Source organism: Pinus tabuliformis, chromosome 7, assembly GCF_031772625.1.
Source record: "Pinus tabuliformis cultivar Carrire ecotype Pingquan chromosome 7, CPIR1, whole genome shotgun sequence".
Taxonomy (NCBI): domain Eukaryota; kingdom Viridiplantae; phylum Streptophyta; class Pinopsida; order Pinales; family Pinaceae; genus Pinus; species Pinus tabuliformis.
This window is the reverse complement of record NC_142293.1, coordinates 2,074,264,450-2,074,283,068: the sequence shown is the minus strand read 5'-3', so window position 1 is coordinate 2,074,283,068 and position 18,619 is coordinate 2,074,264,450. Positions and strand designations below refer to the sequence as shown.

The window sequence follows — 18,619 nt, the reverse complement described above, 5'->3', positions numbered from 1 at the left end:
AATTTTCTATTTGTTTGTTGAAGGAATGTAAATTCGCAGCAGAAAATGTAGTGGCTCGTTAAATGAAATGCAGTGTAAAAGTGCCGCAGCACAAATGTAATTTTCTTTTGCAATACACAGCATAGCCTATGAAGAAGTGAAAAAGGGGGATTTCTTTTTACAGGAGTTTGAGCACATGGAATGCCCAGTAGTGTAAAGAAATTTTTTTCCATTTGAATGTTTTTACAGCATTAAATGTAAGTTTTATTTTTACACACAATAGTGTAAAAATAAATTTTTGGAGCTGAAACATGGTAATTTGTTTTGTGGAAAAATAAATTTTTGGAGCTGAAACATAGTAATTTGTTTTGAGGAAGCTCTTGGAGAATCCCTCTGGCAGAGGAAGAATTTATAACAACAGTATGAATACAAGTGTTTTTTGAGTATGTGTAATTTATAACAGCAGTTATTTTTTTAATGAATACAAATGTTTTTTGAGTATGTGTAAATCTGATCCTGTGGTTAAAACAGAGCATTATTTCTCTGTTTTTTTTTTTTAAAATTACCAGAAATTTCCAACACACTGTCCAAAAATGTATTGTATCCGGAAGGTCAAGATCCATGACATAAGTACTATCTGTTATTATATTAATACAGAAGAAGAAAAAAAAATAGTTTTAGTGTTCTGTTCGGCCCTCTCATTCGATCCGTATCTGCGAAGTTATCTTCCTACATTTGGCATGTTGCAGCTGTTATCAGTCCACTCCATTCCTTCGCGTTTACTTGAATTCGCCTCTCCACTCGATACATCCCCATTTTGGATGCCAATCTCCTCTGCAATCGAAATACAATCCTTATCCTCCTCAACTCTGAGAGCCTCTTCGAGTTCCGCCACTACCTCACTCATAGTCGGCCTACATGACGGTAAAGCCTGAACACATCTCATCGCTATTTTGGCAACATTGCTCACAGATTTCATGTCGTAACCTCCACACAACCTCTTGTCTATCACATCTATTATCTTGCCACCATTTTCATCGGTCTCTAGTAGATACGGTGTCACTGTCACCTGTAAATATGTCACGCCAATACTTATTGTTAGTCTCTAGCAGAAGACGCACTACTAAATATTCTGCTCTCAGTGGATGATTGATAATAAAGTTCCTTACCCATCGAACAATGTTTAGTTCTTCTTCAGGTAAATTTGTATCTATGGGTGCCCTACCCGATAATATCTCTAACAACACCACTCCAAAGCTATACACATCACTCTTCTCCGTCAACATTTGAGTGTTGAAATACCTGTGAAAGTTTGTCACCAACAAAAATTAACAAATACAGTACGATTGCCTCCACTCTTAATAAAAAATATTGTTGCAAAGAGAGTAAGTTACATACTCTGGATCCAGATATCCGAATGTTCCTTTCACTACAGTGGTAACATGAGTAGCCTCCCCATCAATTGACATCTTTGAAAGACCGAAATCCGCTAATTTTCCATTCAAATTGCTGTCCAAAAGGATGTTGGCGGTCTTGACGTCCCTGTGAATTATCTTCGGGTTGCAACCCACGTGCAAGTATTCCAGGCCTTTGTATAGAAATCCAATTAGATATACTGTTACTTATTGATTTACTCCTATTTTACCGTAATCAATACTGAAAACAATGAGCGTTACAAGAAATAGTTACCTTGCGCTGCATGTAAAGCTATTTTGAGCCTTCTTTTCCAATTTAGATCCGAATTTTCTGCACGGGGACCTGAACAAGAAAACAGGGACCAAACACTTGTCGTTACCCTTGCCTATTCTATCGACTGCAAGAAACATATTTTCCAGCAATATAATTTACCGTGAAGGTGGTCTCTTAGGGAACCTCCTGACATGTGCTCGTAGATCAGCATAACTCCTTTGGTTTCATTACAGTATCCCAATAAGGATACTAGGTTCCTGTGATTGATTTTAGAAAGAAGATCAACCTGTTGATGATGAGATGCATATTTAATAGTTAGGGTGCAGCCAAAACTGATATTCCTAGAATGGACACAAATTGGACATTATTATATCTGAGAATGAATGACCTCATTCAAGAACTCGTGAATCCCTTGTCGAGAAAACATTGAAAGCACTTTCACAGCTATAGCTTTTCTGTTTGGCAATTCACCAAAGAACACCGATCCAAATCCACCTCGTCCAATCTCCTCGCTAAAGTTTTTTGTGGCAACATTTATTTCATGTAGAGTAAAGGCACGGGAGTTGGTTGGATTTGGCACCATAATCATTGAGTATTCTGCAAAATCATCTACATGTACAGATCATCTTCCATTTATAAGGAAAGGATTTTCATGAAGGGTAATAAAAATATTATAGAAATTCTAAGATTGACCTTGGTTTAGAAAAGGGTTTGTTTCTTTTTCAATCCCACTCCTTCCAATGGCTCCATTTCCCCATAATTTTTTGCGCTGCACAACAATACCCGCTGTCAATGCTAAAGCAATGATTCCGCTGAGTGTTATTCCGAGGACAACCTTCAGATTACTCCGCCGACTGTTATTCGGAAAGCATTCCCTCTTAGTCATACGTAGGTGGGGGTTTCCTGAGTAACTGCAACACATGGGACGGATATTTTCCATTAATTAACTCGATTGCTTCGTATGGAAAAGAAAATAAATTCTGAACCTCACAATCTTAACTTGGGGGTGTGTAGAAAAATAAGAAATATAAAATAGTATGCTATTACTTCAATTTTAAGGAACAATCGAACAGAAGTCGCTCAGGGATTTCACCGCTGAATTCATTGTTTGCTATATTCCTGCATTAGAATAGGACGAAAATATTTAGCGCAAAATTATTATTAATTTAATTTTAAATAAAAATTTAGAAAATAAATAAATAAAAAGCAGATAAGCTGTTGTTTCTCTTTTTTAAATATCTGCAAAATAATCCAAATAAAGAAACCCACAGCGGCTCCAAAATGGTTAAAGTGATTCTATTTGGTATTGGTCCTGTAAAACGATTATTGTTTATACATAAATAATGTTCTCTTCAAAACTTAATAAGAAAGATTTATATAACAAAATAATATATCTATATATATAAAAAGAGGAGACATTTATATGATTTATGAAACAAAATTATATTTTTAATTAATCTGAGAGAGTTCTTAGAAACAAAATTATATTTTTAATTAATCTGAGAGAGTTCTTAAAAACGTTATATAAATTATTAAGTTTTAAAACTTATTTAATTTCTTTATTTTAAATTATTAAACGTATTCATTAAATTATTTAATTTTAATTAATGTATAGTTAATCGTACATTTTTTCTCATTATTTCTCTTTTTATAACTATATTGATATACATTTTTCAACTCAAAACACTTATATTAATAAAGGTAGATGTGATTGTGTTAATTTTAAAAATATTTCATAATTTATTGTCTTGTTTAAATATTGAAAATTGATGTTTTTAGTGTTATTTTTTGAATTTTTTGTCAGAAAAATATTTGAAATTAAATAATGATTTGTGTTATTTAAACTGACTTCTTCATTATATATATATAAAATTGGTTAAATACTCAGTAATGTAACTGCAGTAGCTCTAAAGTTAATAATGATATTTGCACTATCCTCTATCAGAAAGGAAAACTTAATAATTATTTCTATTTAATTTTAAATAAAATTAAAATAAAAAATTAAATAGAAAAGAGGCAGGCGTACAGTTCCTGAAGAGATGTTAGAGCAGATAGCCACTCCAAAGTACCATTCAATTTATTGTTTTGCAAATATCTGCATAGTAACCAAAGTAGATTTTAGTTCTACGAATATCATGTACAGCAACAAAAAAAAATACCCACCGAATATGTATAGCAACAAAAGGAACCCACCGAATAAAAGTTGTGTTATAAAGTTGATTATGGTGAGTGACCCGTTGTTTGTGATCTTTTAAGTTTGATTTTTGGTTTGACCAGTTATAATTTAAAGGTATCAAGTTTTCAAAGTTATTTTGGATCATGTTAAAAAAATCTAGTCAGTTTAGGGTTAGTGTGGCCTAGGCCTGACACTAACCTAAGAGACTTTGACAAGTTAAATGCCAGTAAGTCACTAGTCCTCAAATCACAAACCTCAAACCTAGACAATAATTATTCCAAAACAATAAACACACATTTAAAATGATCTTTTCCACTGACAAAAAAATCTTAAAAAACTTCAAATTAAGAAAAAAAAGTTAGACCACATAGCCACTCAAGAGTACCATTCAGGTTATTGTTATGTAAATATCTGCATTGTAACCCAAGTAAATTTTTGTTTCTATAAAATATATAGAAAGGCCATTAAAACAAAAAAAACCACTAAATGAATATTCAAACGAATGGATAGAGGCTGCACAGATATTGCAAATTATTCAAGCTCAAATTATTTTCTTTGGAAAGTCCGAACCAGAGTTCCATGTAGAAGACTTGTAAACAGCCCATACTTTCAAACACACCAACAATAATATTTTAAACTACAAAATTAGTCGTGTTTCTTGCATATGGAAATAATTTATAGTCGTGTTTCTTCTATATGGAAACAATTTATAATCGTCATTGGTATTTGTTTTACTCTACGACTTCTACTCTTTCGAAAAAATACTTAGAAGTTACACAAACAAAAAGGGGTCTAATTTTGCTTACAGATTCCTTAATCCAATGAAGTGTTTAATATGGATAGGCACGACTCCTGTAAGATTCCTTCCCGCCAAATTTCTGTCAACAATAATATCATCGTGGCATGTTACGATTTATCCTATATGCATTTCTCATGATTTCACGATTTTAACCGTAAACAAATGGGTAAATATTTAAGCTTACCCTATATATTCCACAACAAATCGAAAAAATTTACTTACATTTCAAAAATTGTTACTCCGTCGAAGGTGATATCACAGCCAATTCCGTCCCAGGGTACCAAATAGCAAGGTTGAGGAGAAATCCAATCTTTTATGTCAAATATACTTTTGATAGCGATAAGAGCGTTAACTGCACTTTGAAAACTTTGTCAGCCATCGATTATAAATAATATCGGTTATAAATAATATCGGTAATTTACTTATAAGAAATTTATTGGGGGCAAGTCTTACGGTCATCCTGTAACTGAAATGTTGCCACGTCCGACTGAACTACCTCGTAATACTCATATGCATTGATTATAGGAAGGGTGGAGTCATTGCCCTCAAGAAGTTTAAAAAAAATTGGTAAACTATCTGATGGGATTGTAACCTCTTGAGCAGAATAATTTCCTACTAATGTAATGTTTTCTGGAATTGATACACCCTGTATGACGACTGAAAAAGATCTTGATTTAGACATATTCAACGTCGGCTCGATCTCTGCAAAATATAAAAGCAGTAATCCTTGTGCCCCAGATTTGGATGGTGTCGAATCTTGCAATGGAAAGGAGTGCGAGCTGTTTACAACACACGCATTTTGCAAGACATCAGCTGGAGGATGGTTTTTGGCATTGGTTGTTGAAATAGGCTTTTTTGAACTTATCTTCTGTAAACAATGTACATAGTCAAAATCTGAATCTACTTCGTCGAAGGGTGTCCAAATGCGGTCGAATTTGTCATGAGGATATCTGCTAATTAATCAACCACAAAAAGCTATGCATGTCAATCATTACCCAAAAAATATTGCAACTGCTCAACCGCAATGTATCAAAATTAGTTCAAATATCTGTAAGTCCCATTAGTACAGGTGGAAGTGCTAGATTTAAATTTATTACAATTTATTCTTCTAGGTTGATTTCCATGGGTAAATTCAAAATGCTCACCTCACCGTCGAATTTCCACCAACATCATATCTTCGTTCTGCAAACAAGATTGATCCTTGCTGAGCGTCTTTATACATGTCATCTTGGAGCCTCCTGATCTCGATAGCAGAGATAAAAGGATCATCATCAGTCTCGGAGGTTCTGACCAGGCAAATGTACAACACTCTGCCTTTGGTAACCAATATATGTTCGTAAAAACTTGGTTTATTCTGATTTACTGTTACGTTTCGCCAAGCCAGCATATCCACTGTCTCAATAGAGAAAGCGAATTCATATGAGTAGCCAGCATGTACACTGAAATTGCCAGCATGTACACTGAAATTTCCCATGGCGAACCATAATCTTAAGAGGTGAGGCACATCAGGGGCCACAGGCAACTCATAGCAAGACTTGTTAAGAGGCTTTGGGAAATAACGCATTGTGTGCAAGTAAGAACCATATGCTTCTTCACTAGTAACGTTCCCAATGTCTGCTGACTGACCGATGTCTATGTAATAAGCATCAGGTATCCATGTTATATTGTTTTCCCCAGTGTGATTAGTTTTTGCTCCACAACTGATACTCAGAAATCCTGCACACCACCAGAAAGAGTAGTGAACATCTTGCTGACCAAATATGAAAAAATATGTTCGTTGAACGTTATAAAAACAGGACATGCCCGCTTCGTATGCAGCATTCGGAGAATGTGATGCATCTTTTATTGAGGTGCCTAATTGCTACAAAGGCATATATCTGCAGTTGTTTGATATGTTTGTAGATTTTCATATATCTACTTGGAACAGCATGATCTGATCAGAAAAACAACCATGTAACCTGTACTCTCTTTTTTATATAAAAGTTACTTTTTTTTCATTCTTCAAAAAAAAAACCAGGATATCAAACGACGATTATAAAAGTTAGACGAAACGGAAATACTCCAACACAACAGGTAAGAGCGCACTTAGTGTTCCATTACATACCTGGTTGGGCAGTAATGGCGGTGAATAAACGCAAGAGCACAACCACTGTGGCTATCCAACTACCCCATTTACCATAACTTAATTTCTCCATCTGTCAACCAAATGTTTGCACAGCAGAAGGATTTGGACTGATGGTTGTTTGACGTTGAAGGTTTTTGGACTCGGCCTTTTCTCCCAACAGTGTTGCGATCCCTCCTGTATGAGACCTCACAAGAGTGAATGATTCCACTGAAGGTGTCTTTTTTATAATGAAGGTGTGTTTAAGGGGAGAGGAAACTTCGCCCTTTTGTCGTTTGTGGTTTCCAATCAAAGTAAGACGCGTATTGACTTTAACTTTTCTCTTTACAGACTTGTTAATATCACGGTCTACTGTCAAATCCATTATTGGTACCCACTGAATAAAAGCATGATCCGAGTTACTTTTAGCCACTTTCATTCTGACCGGAACCTTCATTGTATCAGGATTCGATATTGAACAGACGAGATCGGTCTGCAGTTGAAATGAGCAGACTCGGATTTAGTTGTGTAGAATTCATCGGAAAGTCGGAGCAGATATAGTTGAACGATGGCACTTCACTGCACTGCTGGGAGAATCCAGGGCCATCCCTCCTTGCCATCCCTTCTTGATGCATTGACTTCAAATAAACAATTGGAATTTAGTTCCTTGGAAGGGCATGGTGCAACGTGAACGATTTTAGGTGCCAGTAACCATTTGCTATTTGCTATTTGTTTATAAAAAGTGATTTCTAACTAATTTTATAATAATTTTTTTTTAATTTATTAATATAATTTTAAATAAGATTATGATTTTTGGTTTTTCAAAATAAATTTTTTAATATATAAATGAGTACAAAAAAAATAAAACAAAAAATAAAATTTCTGTATTAAACGACTTAAATTTATAATTTTTATATATTTTTATAAATTTAAAAAAAAATAAAAAAATACTAAAAAAATCATTTCTTCTAAACTACATGTTAAAAATATTAAATGTTTATCTATATAAAAAAAGACTTTGAAAAATGATTGGTTAGTGAGTGAAATTGAATTTGCCATTATATATTATTGCTACAGGCCTACTAACAATCCAAATAAAATCGAAATTTCCTTAATGTATCTAACTTTATTCATTGAAACGGTAGGAACTATTATCTAATTTGTTGAAAACGTCAAATTTGAAAAGTGGTCTAATTTTGAAATTCTTACTTTGTTAATTGTTTTTGGTTATCTTTAGCAACCCGGTAGAACATGTTGTTTCTATCATAGACGTTCCATGTTTTTCCCATAATGTTGGTGGTTTAGATCCAAATGCATATATATCTTATCTCTCCCTTTAATTCAATGCTACGACATGTGTAAGGTTGGTGGTTAATATCCGATTGCTTGTATATCCTGTCTCTCACTTTAACTCATATGGTAGAAGCATGTGTTGTCAATATTCTATGGATGCTATTTGTAAAGATGATTCAGAGCCCACTTTAGTTTATGGATGTTATTTGTAAAGATGATTCACAGCCCACTTTATATTTGCGTTATGTTGTTAGTTTTGTTTTTGGTTTGTTTTAAATTTTTATTTCTTTTAAATTTAAGGGTATATTTATGATGTTTGGTTGTTTAAAATTTGTTTTTATTATATAAATGGATTTATCATTTTGAAAAGTATTGATATTTAGATTATGTAAAACTTAAATTTGTGGTTCTAACAAATTTATGGTAAAAAAGTTTTAAATATTAAAAAAAAATTATAGAGAAAACAAATATTAAAAGATAATTAACAATAAAATTTACCACAATATACAAGATTTACTTGGAAAACTTATAATGGTAAAAACAATAGGAAATGATTAGTAATATTATTTAATCAACAAATGAAAATACATACATTCACTAACATTTTACTTCTTACTCATACACTCATTTTACCATGGCGGATTCCTAACCTTTAAATAGGATTTGTTATCATACCATGGGCTAATATCATGAGCCAATGCCATAGATTACCAATACCATGTGTCTAAAAAATCGTAGCTCAGTTGACTCCTTTTGTAGCATACTATAGGCCTGAATATATATATATATATATATATATATATATATATATATATATAATTTGGTCTCACATCTAACAGTCTCCCACTTGAGACCAAATAGAAACTCCAGTGAATTTTGTTGCTATTGTTTCTACCAGCTTAGTCCTTTCCCAAGATGCCTTTCATCACATTTGTATTAGCCCAGCCAAGGTTCTACAAAAATCATGATTATCTCTTGGAAAAATATTTATTAACATATCAATTGGATTATCTTTATTGTGTATTTTCTCCAATTATAGTAATCCATCATCTAGCACATAGAAATCCAATTATATCTCAAATCAATGTGCTTTGTCTTAGAATAATCCTTTATGTTTTTCTCTAACTGATCCAGATCTAGATTCAGATCGTGATGACGAAGAAATCATTGAAGCCTTCTTTGATTTTTCCCTTCAACAACAGTCTCAAAAAGCCAGTCACTTCGTTACACAAGATCATAATCAACATACAGTAGCTTCTTCTTTGCTTGAAGATGAAGGAATTTTTCATCTTGATAGTCAACATGAATCACATGAAATGAATCAAGAGTTTGAGGAAAATTTCTATACTCCTTTGTTTGAAATTGATGAAGATATTCAACATCCTTGTGAATCTTTAGGAGGGAAAGAAGACAATTGTTGTTTTAGCAAAAGAAAACAAAAAGTACTCTCTCCTCTATCTGAAGATGAGATAGATCAACTCCTGAAAGGTCATGTTACAACCCAAGCTAATGCAGGTTTGCAGTGTTCACATAGTCAAGAAGGTGTTAGTGAAGCTTCTTCCACTTTTGAAAATAATGACAGTCTTAAAATTAGGTTTATAGATCAGCGAACATATATTGTTTTCTTTCATGAAGATGATAGGGCTGTCATGTTTGATAATCTTGAAGAACGTTTTCTGTTTAAGAATTACTTAGACTATGAAATTGAGGACTTAACACTCGGTGGTGGAATATTTCTTTTCTGCTTTGGACAACCTCTGACTTGTAAATGCAATCGGGTGATCCACGCCCTCCTCTGTGAGTACTGCTCCCAGTGCAATGCACGACGTCAACATGTACATGAAATTCGACATCCCATTTTGGGAAGACCGGGATTGGATTGGGGGCGAGTTTCCCTTTCAGAACATCCAAACTCTTCATGCAATCATCATTCCATCAATATGTAACATCCTTTTTCAATAGCTTTTCCATCAGTGTTGTTATTTGGGCATAACTTTGATGAACTTCCTATAGTATTCGATGTGTCCCAAGGTAGCGCGTAGTTGTTTAACGCTTTGCGATGCTTTCAAATTTAGAATAACGACAATCTTTGCAGGGTCCACCATCAGTCCTTGTTTGCAGACCACATGTCCCAACAGGTTTCCAAAGGGAATGAGGAATGTGCACTTCTTAAGGTTCAGGGTAATCTGGTGTCAGCGGTAAGTATCCAGCATCAAGTGTAAGCTTGCTACATGGTGCTTAACTAATCCAAAGACAGTTCGATCATCTAGATAGACCTCCAAGAACTTGTGGATGTACTCTTTGAACGCAGCCACAATGGTGCGCGAAAAGATGGCTGGGGTGTTCTTCAATTCAAATGGCATAACAGTGTATTGAAAGCAGCCCCATACTGTTGCGAAGGTCGTTATGCTCCTGTCATCCGTCACGATCTTGATTTGATGGTACCCTAAAAACCCATCGGTGAATGAGTATGCTTCATGACCGCCAACATTCTCAGGTGATCTTCATCATCCCTAAGTTGCCAATGATCCCTTTTAAGTTCGTAATTTTGGTCTGGAACAAGTCTTGGTACTGGTGGAGTAACTCAACGACCTTATCCACTATGGCATCATCCCAATAGTCCCCAAGGGCTGCATACTTTGGCTCCGGCTCTGTTCCAATGTTTACTTGCTCTGTTTTTAGCGGTGCGGTTATGTCGGGGTCCTCAATCGATGGTCCGCGAAGCAACAGCCTTCCATTTCTAGAATGTTAATATTTCGTGGGTCCTCATCATCCTCCTCAACAGTTACATTGTAACACTCCAATGCCCAGCTCATTAACACTCCAGTGCCCAGCTCAACTCAACTGTGTCGCCCATTCTGGCTGAGGTACCTCCATTGGCTCCTGGGGCATTTTAAAAATAGTTGCTTTTACTACCTGTAGTGTCAACAATATCCCACCAACGATCTTCAAATGTGAAAGTTACCTCCATTGGCTCCTTGGGTATTTTAAAAATAGTTGCTTTTACTACCTGTAGTGTCAACAATATCCCACCAACGATCTTCAAATGTGAAAATTAACAGAAATCCCTCGCGCAAATATCCCATTCATTCGTTTTCCCAGTGCACACCCGAGGAGAAATGTATAACATGCTTTGCTGTTATACACTTATTACATGTACGTTCTTCAAGTTTCAGTGATCTCCACGACAGTGACAACACATACATTTTCTCTACTTTCGAATTTATGGAAATTCTAGAAATCAAGACTCACGACTTAACTTGCGTAATCGGTTCGGCTTCGTTGTGGACTGGTAAACCAGTCCTACTTCCACTTACTATGTTCCTTTTACGTGCATTTCACCTAATACGTGTACATTGGTGAAACGAGCAAGTCAGCAGTCTTGTTGTCGTCATCGATTCGCCATATTAAGGGGGGGTTATTTTGAGTACAAGTGTTCTATAAAATTTTGAAGGACGAGATATTTATGACGCTTATACGAAGAAGAGTTAAAATAATTCACTTACTCAGCAAATGGCACTCGTCATTTTGCTTGCGCTGTACAAGGTTGAGGCAGCAAAGTCAAGCTTTTACTGAAACAGTTCCTTTCCATTCCATTTTCTGCGTTTATCCGCGCAGATTCTCAAAGCAGAGAATGCACAAATTTGATGATAATATTATGACAATATGTACACAAATTTGGTGGAAACATAAACATTTTGACGGTGCGTGAACGTTGTCAAGAGTGGGCTCCTTTTGAGTTCATTTGTAATGGTAAATTGGCGATTACAGAGAGAGGGTTGATCGACCTGGAAAAGGAATATTTCCCTCTTTAAAATAATAGGGAAAGACGTCGCTGGTGTCTAAAACCGACTGACAAAGCGAGTCACTATTTTGTGCTTTTATATTTATTATCCCGGCCGCGCAGGGTAGAACGCGTTCAAAAATGCGTTGACCGTTGCATTAAGTTTGAGTGCACTTAAAAAACAAATAACAAAGTGTAAGATTTATTTTATAAAATAAAATAAATTTATTTCTTGAATTATTATTATTATTTTTTTTAATTGTGATTGTTGAATTAGCTATATTTTTATTAAGTCATGATTATTCCGCAGTCTCTCAGGGCAAGGGCTAATGAGCTTGCCATAGGGCATTAAACATAGGTTTAGCTGCAAGTTCGTTAACCGTATAACATGAGGTGAAGACTGAGTGTTCGGAAAGTCATCCCACATGCCTGTTAGATATAGCTAACAAGCTTGCTGCTGAGCGGGCATTTAATGCCCTATGAGAAACTCGTTCGCCCTTGCAATCCCTCAGTACCAACGTACGGACTTACAATTAATGTTTCTGACATAATCTGGTGTTTACAATTAAATCTTCATTTACAGTTTCTAGACATAATCTGACGCTTGATAAAATGCGAGTTATCAATTTCAATGCAAGTAACATTTCCAATTATTCTTTTTTCCATCTGTCCCCATTTCAGGATAACTTTTAAGTTCATTGGAAATTTGATTATATAATTGTTTAAGATAGATTTTTATACTTTTTTCATTCGGAAAGGCAAGAAATACTTTCTCTCCTGTGAGTTCAAATATTTAATTTGAATTAGGAAAATAATCTATCTAGTTGATTTATTAATTTTCATGAAACTGAAATTTTCAACTTTCATATGTGAACCAATTTTAAACCCTAATTATGATTCCATTACAAGTTGTCATTCCATTACAAGTTTCTTTATCTAATGTGGGAAAACATTAAATTAAATGTTTAAATTGGAAAATTTGAAGAGGGCTTTACACTGTACTATTTATGTGTTGTGATTAGACCTCAGTTGCAAGTTATTTATGTGTTGTGATTAGATACATGTTGTAGGGTACTTCATTTTCTCTTAGAAAAGTATTGCACAACAATTTTTAATTTTTTTTTAGATATTTGTCTTTGCAATCATGTGATTAATCATTTTCCAAATTAAAATAAAATTTATAATATATAGCTTTATTAATTGCAAATAAGTGTTTTTTTTGTAACTTTGAATTTATTATTTTGGTTTGGCAAACAAAATATCAGAATTGAAACGCACTAAGAAAACAACAAATTTATCAAAACACTTTGTGACTTTAAATTTATTATTTGTTAAAAGGATTTGGCCAACAAACATCAAAGTACAAAGCCAAACAATTCCAGGCATCCTTTTAATCCAAGGAAGAAGACTCACACTTACCTTTTATATTTAAATAATAGTGTATCTTAAAAAGATATAATAAAGTAGTATATGTAATTTAATATTATTAAATTTGATTAATTATGAAAATTATGAAAATAATAAAAATATGAAAGAACAAAAAAAAAATTAAAATTTTTAATTTTTTTTTAAACACATTAATATTTTTTTCGTTTTATAAAATTCAAAAACATTTTTTTTAGGGGTTAAAAAAATCATATACTATTCATGTTAATTTATTAATTATGAAAATAATAAAAATATGGAATAACAAAAAAATTAAAATAAGAAATTTTGTTTTTAATTTTTTATTTTTTTAAAAACATTTTAAATTTTTTTATTTTATAGAATTCAAAAACATTTTTTAGGAGTAAAAAAAATCATATATTATTCATGTTAATTTATTATTGACTTTAATATTATTTTATTTGTTATTTAAATTAAAAATAAATATGTTAATATAATGATGTATATTTTTATTTTAATTCAATATTCAATGAGAAAGTTTTCAACTTATTAATACATGTCCTCACATTGAGTGAATTTGACATTTCTTTTTGACTTGATTTCTCATCCACTCTCACTAATCTTAGTGGAGGAGAATTTGTAAAAATCAGATGAATACTTCAAAAAGTAACAATTGTATAGTAAATATGTATTTAATTAATTTAGAATTTAGAATATGAAATATTTTTTTTTTAAATAATTATTTTTTAAAGAAAATAATAAATAAGTATATTAACTACTTTTTAATAATTATTTGTTTAAGTTGATTAAAATCATAAATAGGTATGCTAAATTCATAAATGAATAGATAATTTATAATACTAAATTATTTATTACTAGTTAAGTTTATTTTTTTATAAGTAATTATTGATATACAATTAAGTGTTTAATTTTTATTATTCAAATGGTTTTGGAAACAAAATACAAGATATTTAGACATAGTGTTAGAATTAAGTTTAAAATAATTATTTAAAATATAATTGGTAATGCTCTATGTAGCAATCACTGACTATTGAATTATACTAGTGGAAGTGAAATGAAAAGAGCTAGTGATTAATATCATTACCATAAATATAATAAGTTTGCCTTTACATAATAAAATAATAGTGTATCTTTACAACAATTATCCATCCTGCCTACAAACTTATAGTTAGGTTATGAAATAATATATGTATGTGCTTTCTAGAGCTTACTATTGCTTACAATAAAGCAAAGTAGTAGAAATTATTGGAACTTGTTCTTGCGAGTATTTACTAGATGACATTTGATGTTGAAAATTGCTTCCCTTCCATCTATTATGTTTTTCTTTAGCTTTCTCATTTTTGTTCCCTTTTACCAAAAAAGAGCAAAAAAAATGAAGAAAATTAAAATATATACCTAACCATTCCCATGGCTTATTCTATTGACGAATTAATAAATGTTTTAGAGGTATCTTATTGATTCTTTTTTTTTGCTAAAGCAAGAGCCGTACCTTCTATTTCATTAAATCGGAAAACAAATTACATAAAATACAACAGTTCTAAAGGAACTGTGGGCCAAAGAAATATCAAACCACTTAAAGCCTAGGTCACCGAGCTAAAGGCTTAAAAGCCGAGACAAGGTCCCACAAACAAAACTGCAAAACCCACGAAATACAAACAAAAGCTGAGACCGTTCGATCCCCCCTTAGAGATTAGACAGCCGAGGCTTAAATCAGGGCGAGAACATGCACCCACTTTAAAATTAGAAACAGAACCGATGAGGAAATTGCGACTGTTCTAAAAGGATTTAGAGTCCGAATAGGGGAATAATCCTCGAGCATGTAGTCCGCCCGAAATCCATCGATACCCATCATGAAGCGCAACAAGCACAGAAGATAACGCACACCTAGACCTGCATACTTTACCTTGATCATCGAATCTCCTCGCCAGATCAAACGGCGGAGGATAATATCACAAGACCTAAAAGCACGGAAAATGACCATGCGATAAAAGCCTTGGACCCATCAACATGCACGCTTAATCTTAACCGTGGATTTGTCTTGTTTGATCCAACGGTTGTGGGACATATCACACGCGCCAAAAGGACTGAGAATTACTGCGCAATGAGGGTGGTATTCCTTCCCGTCCCTTGGCCACATGTTGCTTTGTGAGTGGAATCGCTCCCAACTCCGAAAAACTACTTTCAGCTTGAAGGCCCTGCGATAAACCAAAAACCAACTAGTGAGCGGTCTTGCCACCACAGAAAGAAAAACCAGGGTTTTTGAGTCTACGCGATAAATGCCCTGGACCCACCAACATGCTCGCTTAATCTTGACCGTAGATTCATCGTGCTTGATCCAACGACTGTGGAACATATCGCTCGCGCCAAAAGCACTGAGAATTACCGCGCGATGAGGGCAGTAATCCTTCCCATCCCTTGGCCACGTGTTGCTTCATGAGTGGAATCGCTCCCAACTACGAAAAAGCCCTTCCAGATTGAAGGCCTTGCGATAATCTAGAAACCACCCTGCGAGCAGAATTGCTACCACAGAGAGAAAAACTGGGGGGTTGAGTCTGCGGAGAAAGCCAGGAATTCGGTCCCTCACATCAACCCATCTCCTCGAGCTATTGAACCAAAGGAAGCTGAAAATTCCTCCGTCCAGCCTTCTATTCAAGAAACGATGTCTACTAAGCAACCTCCTCCAGAGACTTCTATGTTTGTTCTTGCTAGGGTTGAGGAGGCCGACAGTGACCTGCATCCCCAAAATGACCTCACTTCGGAAATAACACTTCATAAATAAACCAAAATCAATAGACCAAATCAATTAGACCTCATCTCTGTGGCTCTGTTGCAAGACACCATTCTGTCCTCATCCGCATGTTCTTGAGATAACGCCTTTAATCTATTCTGAGGCATCTCTTGCCAACTTAGCTCGACCTTGCTTTTGGTGCAAAGAACCTCTTGATTGGCCAAGATATCTACCAATTTATTTTTCGTTCTTAGCACATGGGTAAAACTCACGGTACGTAAGCCCAGGAGGTGAAGCTGAATCCGTTGAAAGACCTGAAGCAACCTCCAATGTTTTGAGACTTTTTCTGGCTCCCTGCCATAGCTGATTCTCTTGACCAAGTTAATGATTAACTCAGAATCAGCTTCAACTATTATGTTCTGGAGATTATTCTGCTTCAGGAATTCTAAACAATGCTCAAGAGCCATTAATTCTGCCATATTATTTGTGGCTCTTCCCAGATGGCAATGGAAAATAAAAAGGATACAGTTATTCTCATCCCTTAACATCCCTCCAAAGCCAGCAATACCTGTGTTGCCTTTTGAGGCCCCATCAATGTTGTATTTCAAAAAACCCCATGGGGGGGGCGTGCCAGTAATCCTACTTAGTATCCAGTTTCATTACCTTCCTATCCAAGCCCTGTGGTATAAGCCATGCATACCCAACTGAAGAAGTATCTGCATTTCAGCTTCTGAAGGTCGATTCTTTGGGGAAGTTCTCACAATAGTACCTACCATCTCCTTAACTTGTCTTAAGATCTGCTCAAAAGTGCGCTGGGAGGAAATTTTTTCATTTTTGAAGATTCTGTTGTTCCTTTCTTTCCAGACATTCCATATTATGAAGCTGGGCATTAAAGCCCAAGCTAAGCAAAGAAATTCATAATCAGAGAAGTTTTGTCTCCACTTATTTAGGGATAATGCTTCCTTTGTCCATGTCTGTCTGTCAGAAAATAGTGGAAAAAGTATCCCACAAACTGGAGGTGAAAATACAATCATTGAGAAGGTGCTCCATTGTTTCCTCCTGGGCCTCACAGAGCTGGCATCTGGAAGGGCCCAGAACACCCCTCTTCCGAATGTTTTCCCAAGTCATAATTTTCTTATGATGAACCAACCACATGAAGAGTTTGATCTTCATCCATCCTTGATGCCTCCATAGGTTCTGCCAAATCCTGTCCGATACATTGGAGTCCAGCTCAAGGAGTTTGCATTTTGCCTCCTTAAGATTGAATGTACCTTCATTATTGTTACCCCATCTAAGTTGGTCATGCCCACCTGTCGCTAAAATTTTCCTTTGGTCCAACATTTTCAGAAGTACCTCAGCTTTTTCTTTCAAGGGGCTATCATCTCTATAATCTATATTCTTCCAGGTTCTCCATTTTCCTTCACTATTGGTTTGATCCCAAAAATCTTTTACCCTAAGAAACCCTTTGGTATCAGTTTCTTTCTTGAGGTCCAGAAAGTCCTTTCTTAACAGTGTAGGTTCTTGTTGCCATTTATCCTCCAAACAAAGCAAGATCTCCCTCTCTGATTTCCCAGAAACTATTTTTTTGTACTAAGCTTCTATTCTCCCAGGCCTTATTCCAGATGTGTGAGCCTTTTATGATGCCATTCATCCTTATGTGACCATTTTCTTGCCAAGTGTTGGCATATTTTTCTTTCCAGATACTAGCCCACTGAGCCTTTGGATCTTTTACCTAACGCCACCATAATTTGGCCCCTAAGACTTTGCTTAGTACTTTCGGATCATCCAATCCAAGACCCCCATGATCTTTAGGTTTGCAAATATTATCCCAGGCTATCAAGGCCCATTTCTTTCTCTACTCCCCCTTACCCCAAAGAAAGTCTCTTTGAATGTTTCTAAATTGTTGCAAAACTCCTTTTGGAGCTGGAAGGGTTGATAGCATGAAGACGGGGATAGATTGAAGAACAAATTTTGTAAGCACTAACCAACTAGCTAAGTTTAAAGATCGAGTAGTCCATTTCCTGATTTTATCCTACATCTTGTTAATTACTGGCTCCCAAATGCTCTTGTGCAAAGGTTTATCAGTTAGAGGAACTCCCAAATATTTGGAGGGAAGGACATCCCTTTGAAAGCCCAGAATTCTGGAGATATTTCTCTGAATAGAAATATTGGTATTAAAGAAAAAAATCTTAGATTTGGAGAGATTAACTTCCATACATGTAGCCATGGAAAAGTCACATAGGATTTGTTTATAGGTTAGAGCTTCTTTGACCATGGGGATTCCCTGCAGCATGGTATCATCAACAAATTGTTGATGGGACAAAGCCTGTCCAGACTCCGAAAGTTGGAGCCCCTTGATGTTGCCAACTTCTTTCGCATGCTTGATTGACCGACCAAGTCCTTCCATCATGAGGATGAAGAGAATGGGAGAGAGTGGATCTCCCTGCCTGAGGCCTCTTGAAGGAGTAAAAGTCTTGGAGGGAGACCCATTAACCAAAATTGAAAAGCTAGAAGAAGTCACCAGGGCCATGACCCATCTTACCCAGTTATGATCAAACCCAAAAGCTATAAGGACCTTCCTGATATAGGTCCAAGTCAGCTTATCGTAAGCTTTGGCTAAGTCCAATTGCATGATCATGCCAACCTTCCTGTTGCTTAACAAT

At 34.9% G+C, this 18,619-nt stretch overlaps 1 protein-coding gene across 1 annotated transcript; it reads right to left on the bottom strand.

Annotated features, from left to right (window-relative positions):
- Positions 1 to 700: 700 nt before the first annotated feature.
- On the bottom strand, positions 701 to 6,838 carry LOC149256832 (putative LRR receptor-like serine/threonine-protein kinase At5g48740). The gene is made up of 14 exons (XM_089455476.1): positions 6,748 to 6,838; positions 5,789 to 6,359; positions 5,097 to 5,593; positions 4,866 to 4,995; positions 4,043 to 4,105; positions 3,695 to 3,763; positions 2,716 to 2,787; positions 2,452 to 2,579; positions 2,057 to 2,265; positions 1,828 to 1,954; positions 1,669 to 1,737; positions 1,378 to 1,567; positions 1,149 to 1,281; positions 701 to 1,048 (listed from the first exon to the last, which is right to left on the bottom strand). Exons 1-14 carry the CDS (start codon positions 6,836 to 6,838, stop codon positions 701 to 703), a joined length of 2,697 nt encoding a protein of 898 aa, XP_089311602.1.
- Between the last annotated feature and the right edge of the window lie 11,781 nt (positions 6,839 to 18,619).

Coding starts and splice junctions, on each gene's coding strand:
- LOC149256832 (XM_089455476.1), bottom strand. CDS start 6,838: ATGGAGAAATTAAGTTATGGTAAATGGGGTAGTTGGATAGCCACAGTG. Junction 4,106..4,865: donor GGAGTAACAATTTTTGAAAT/GTAAGTAAATTT, acceptor ATTATTGTCTAG/GTTTGAGGTTTGTGATTTGA. Junction 2,580..2,715: donor GATTGTTCCTTAAAATTGAA/GTAATAGCATAC, acceptor CATGTGTTGCAG/TTACTCAGGAAACCCCCACC.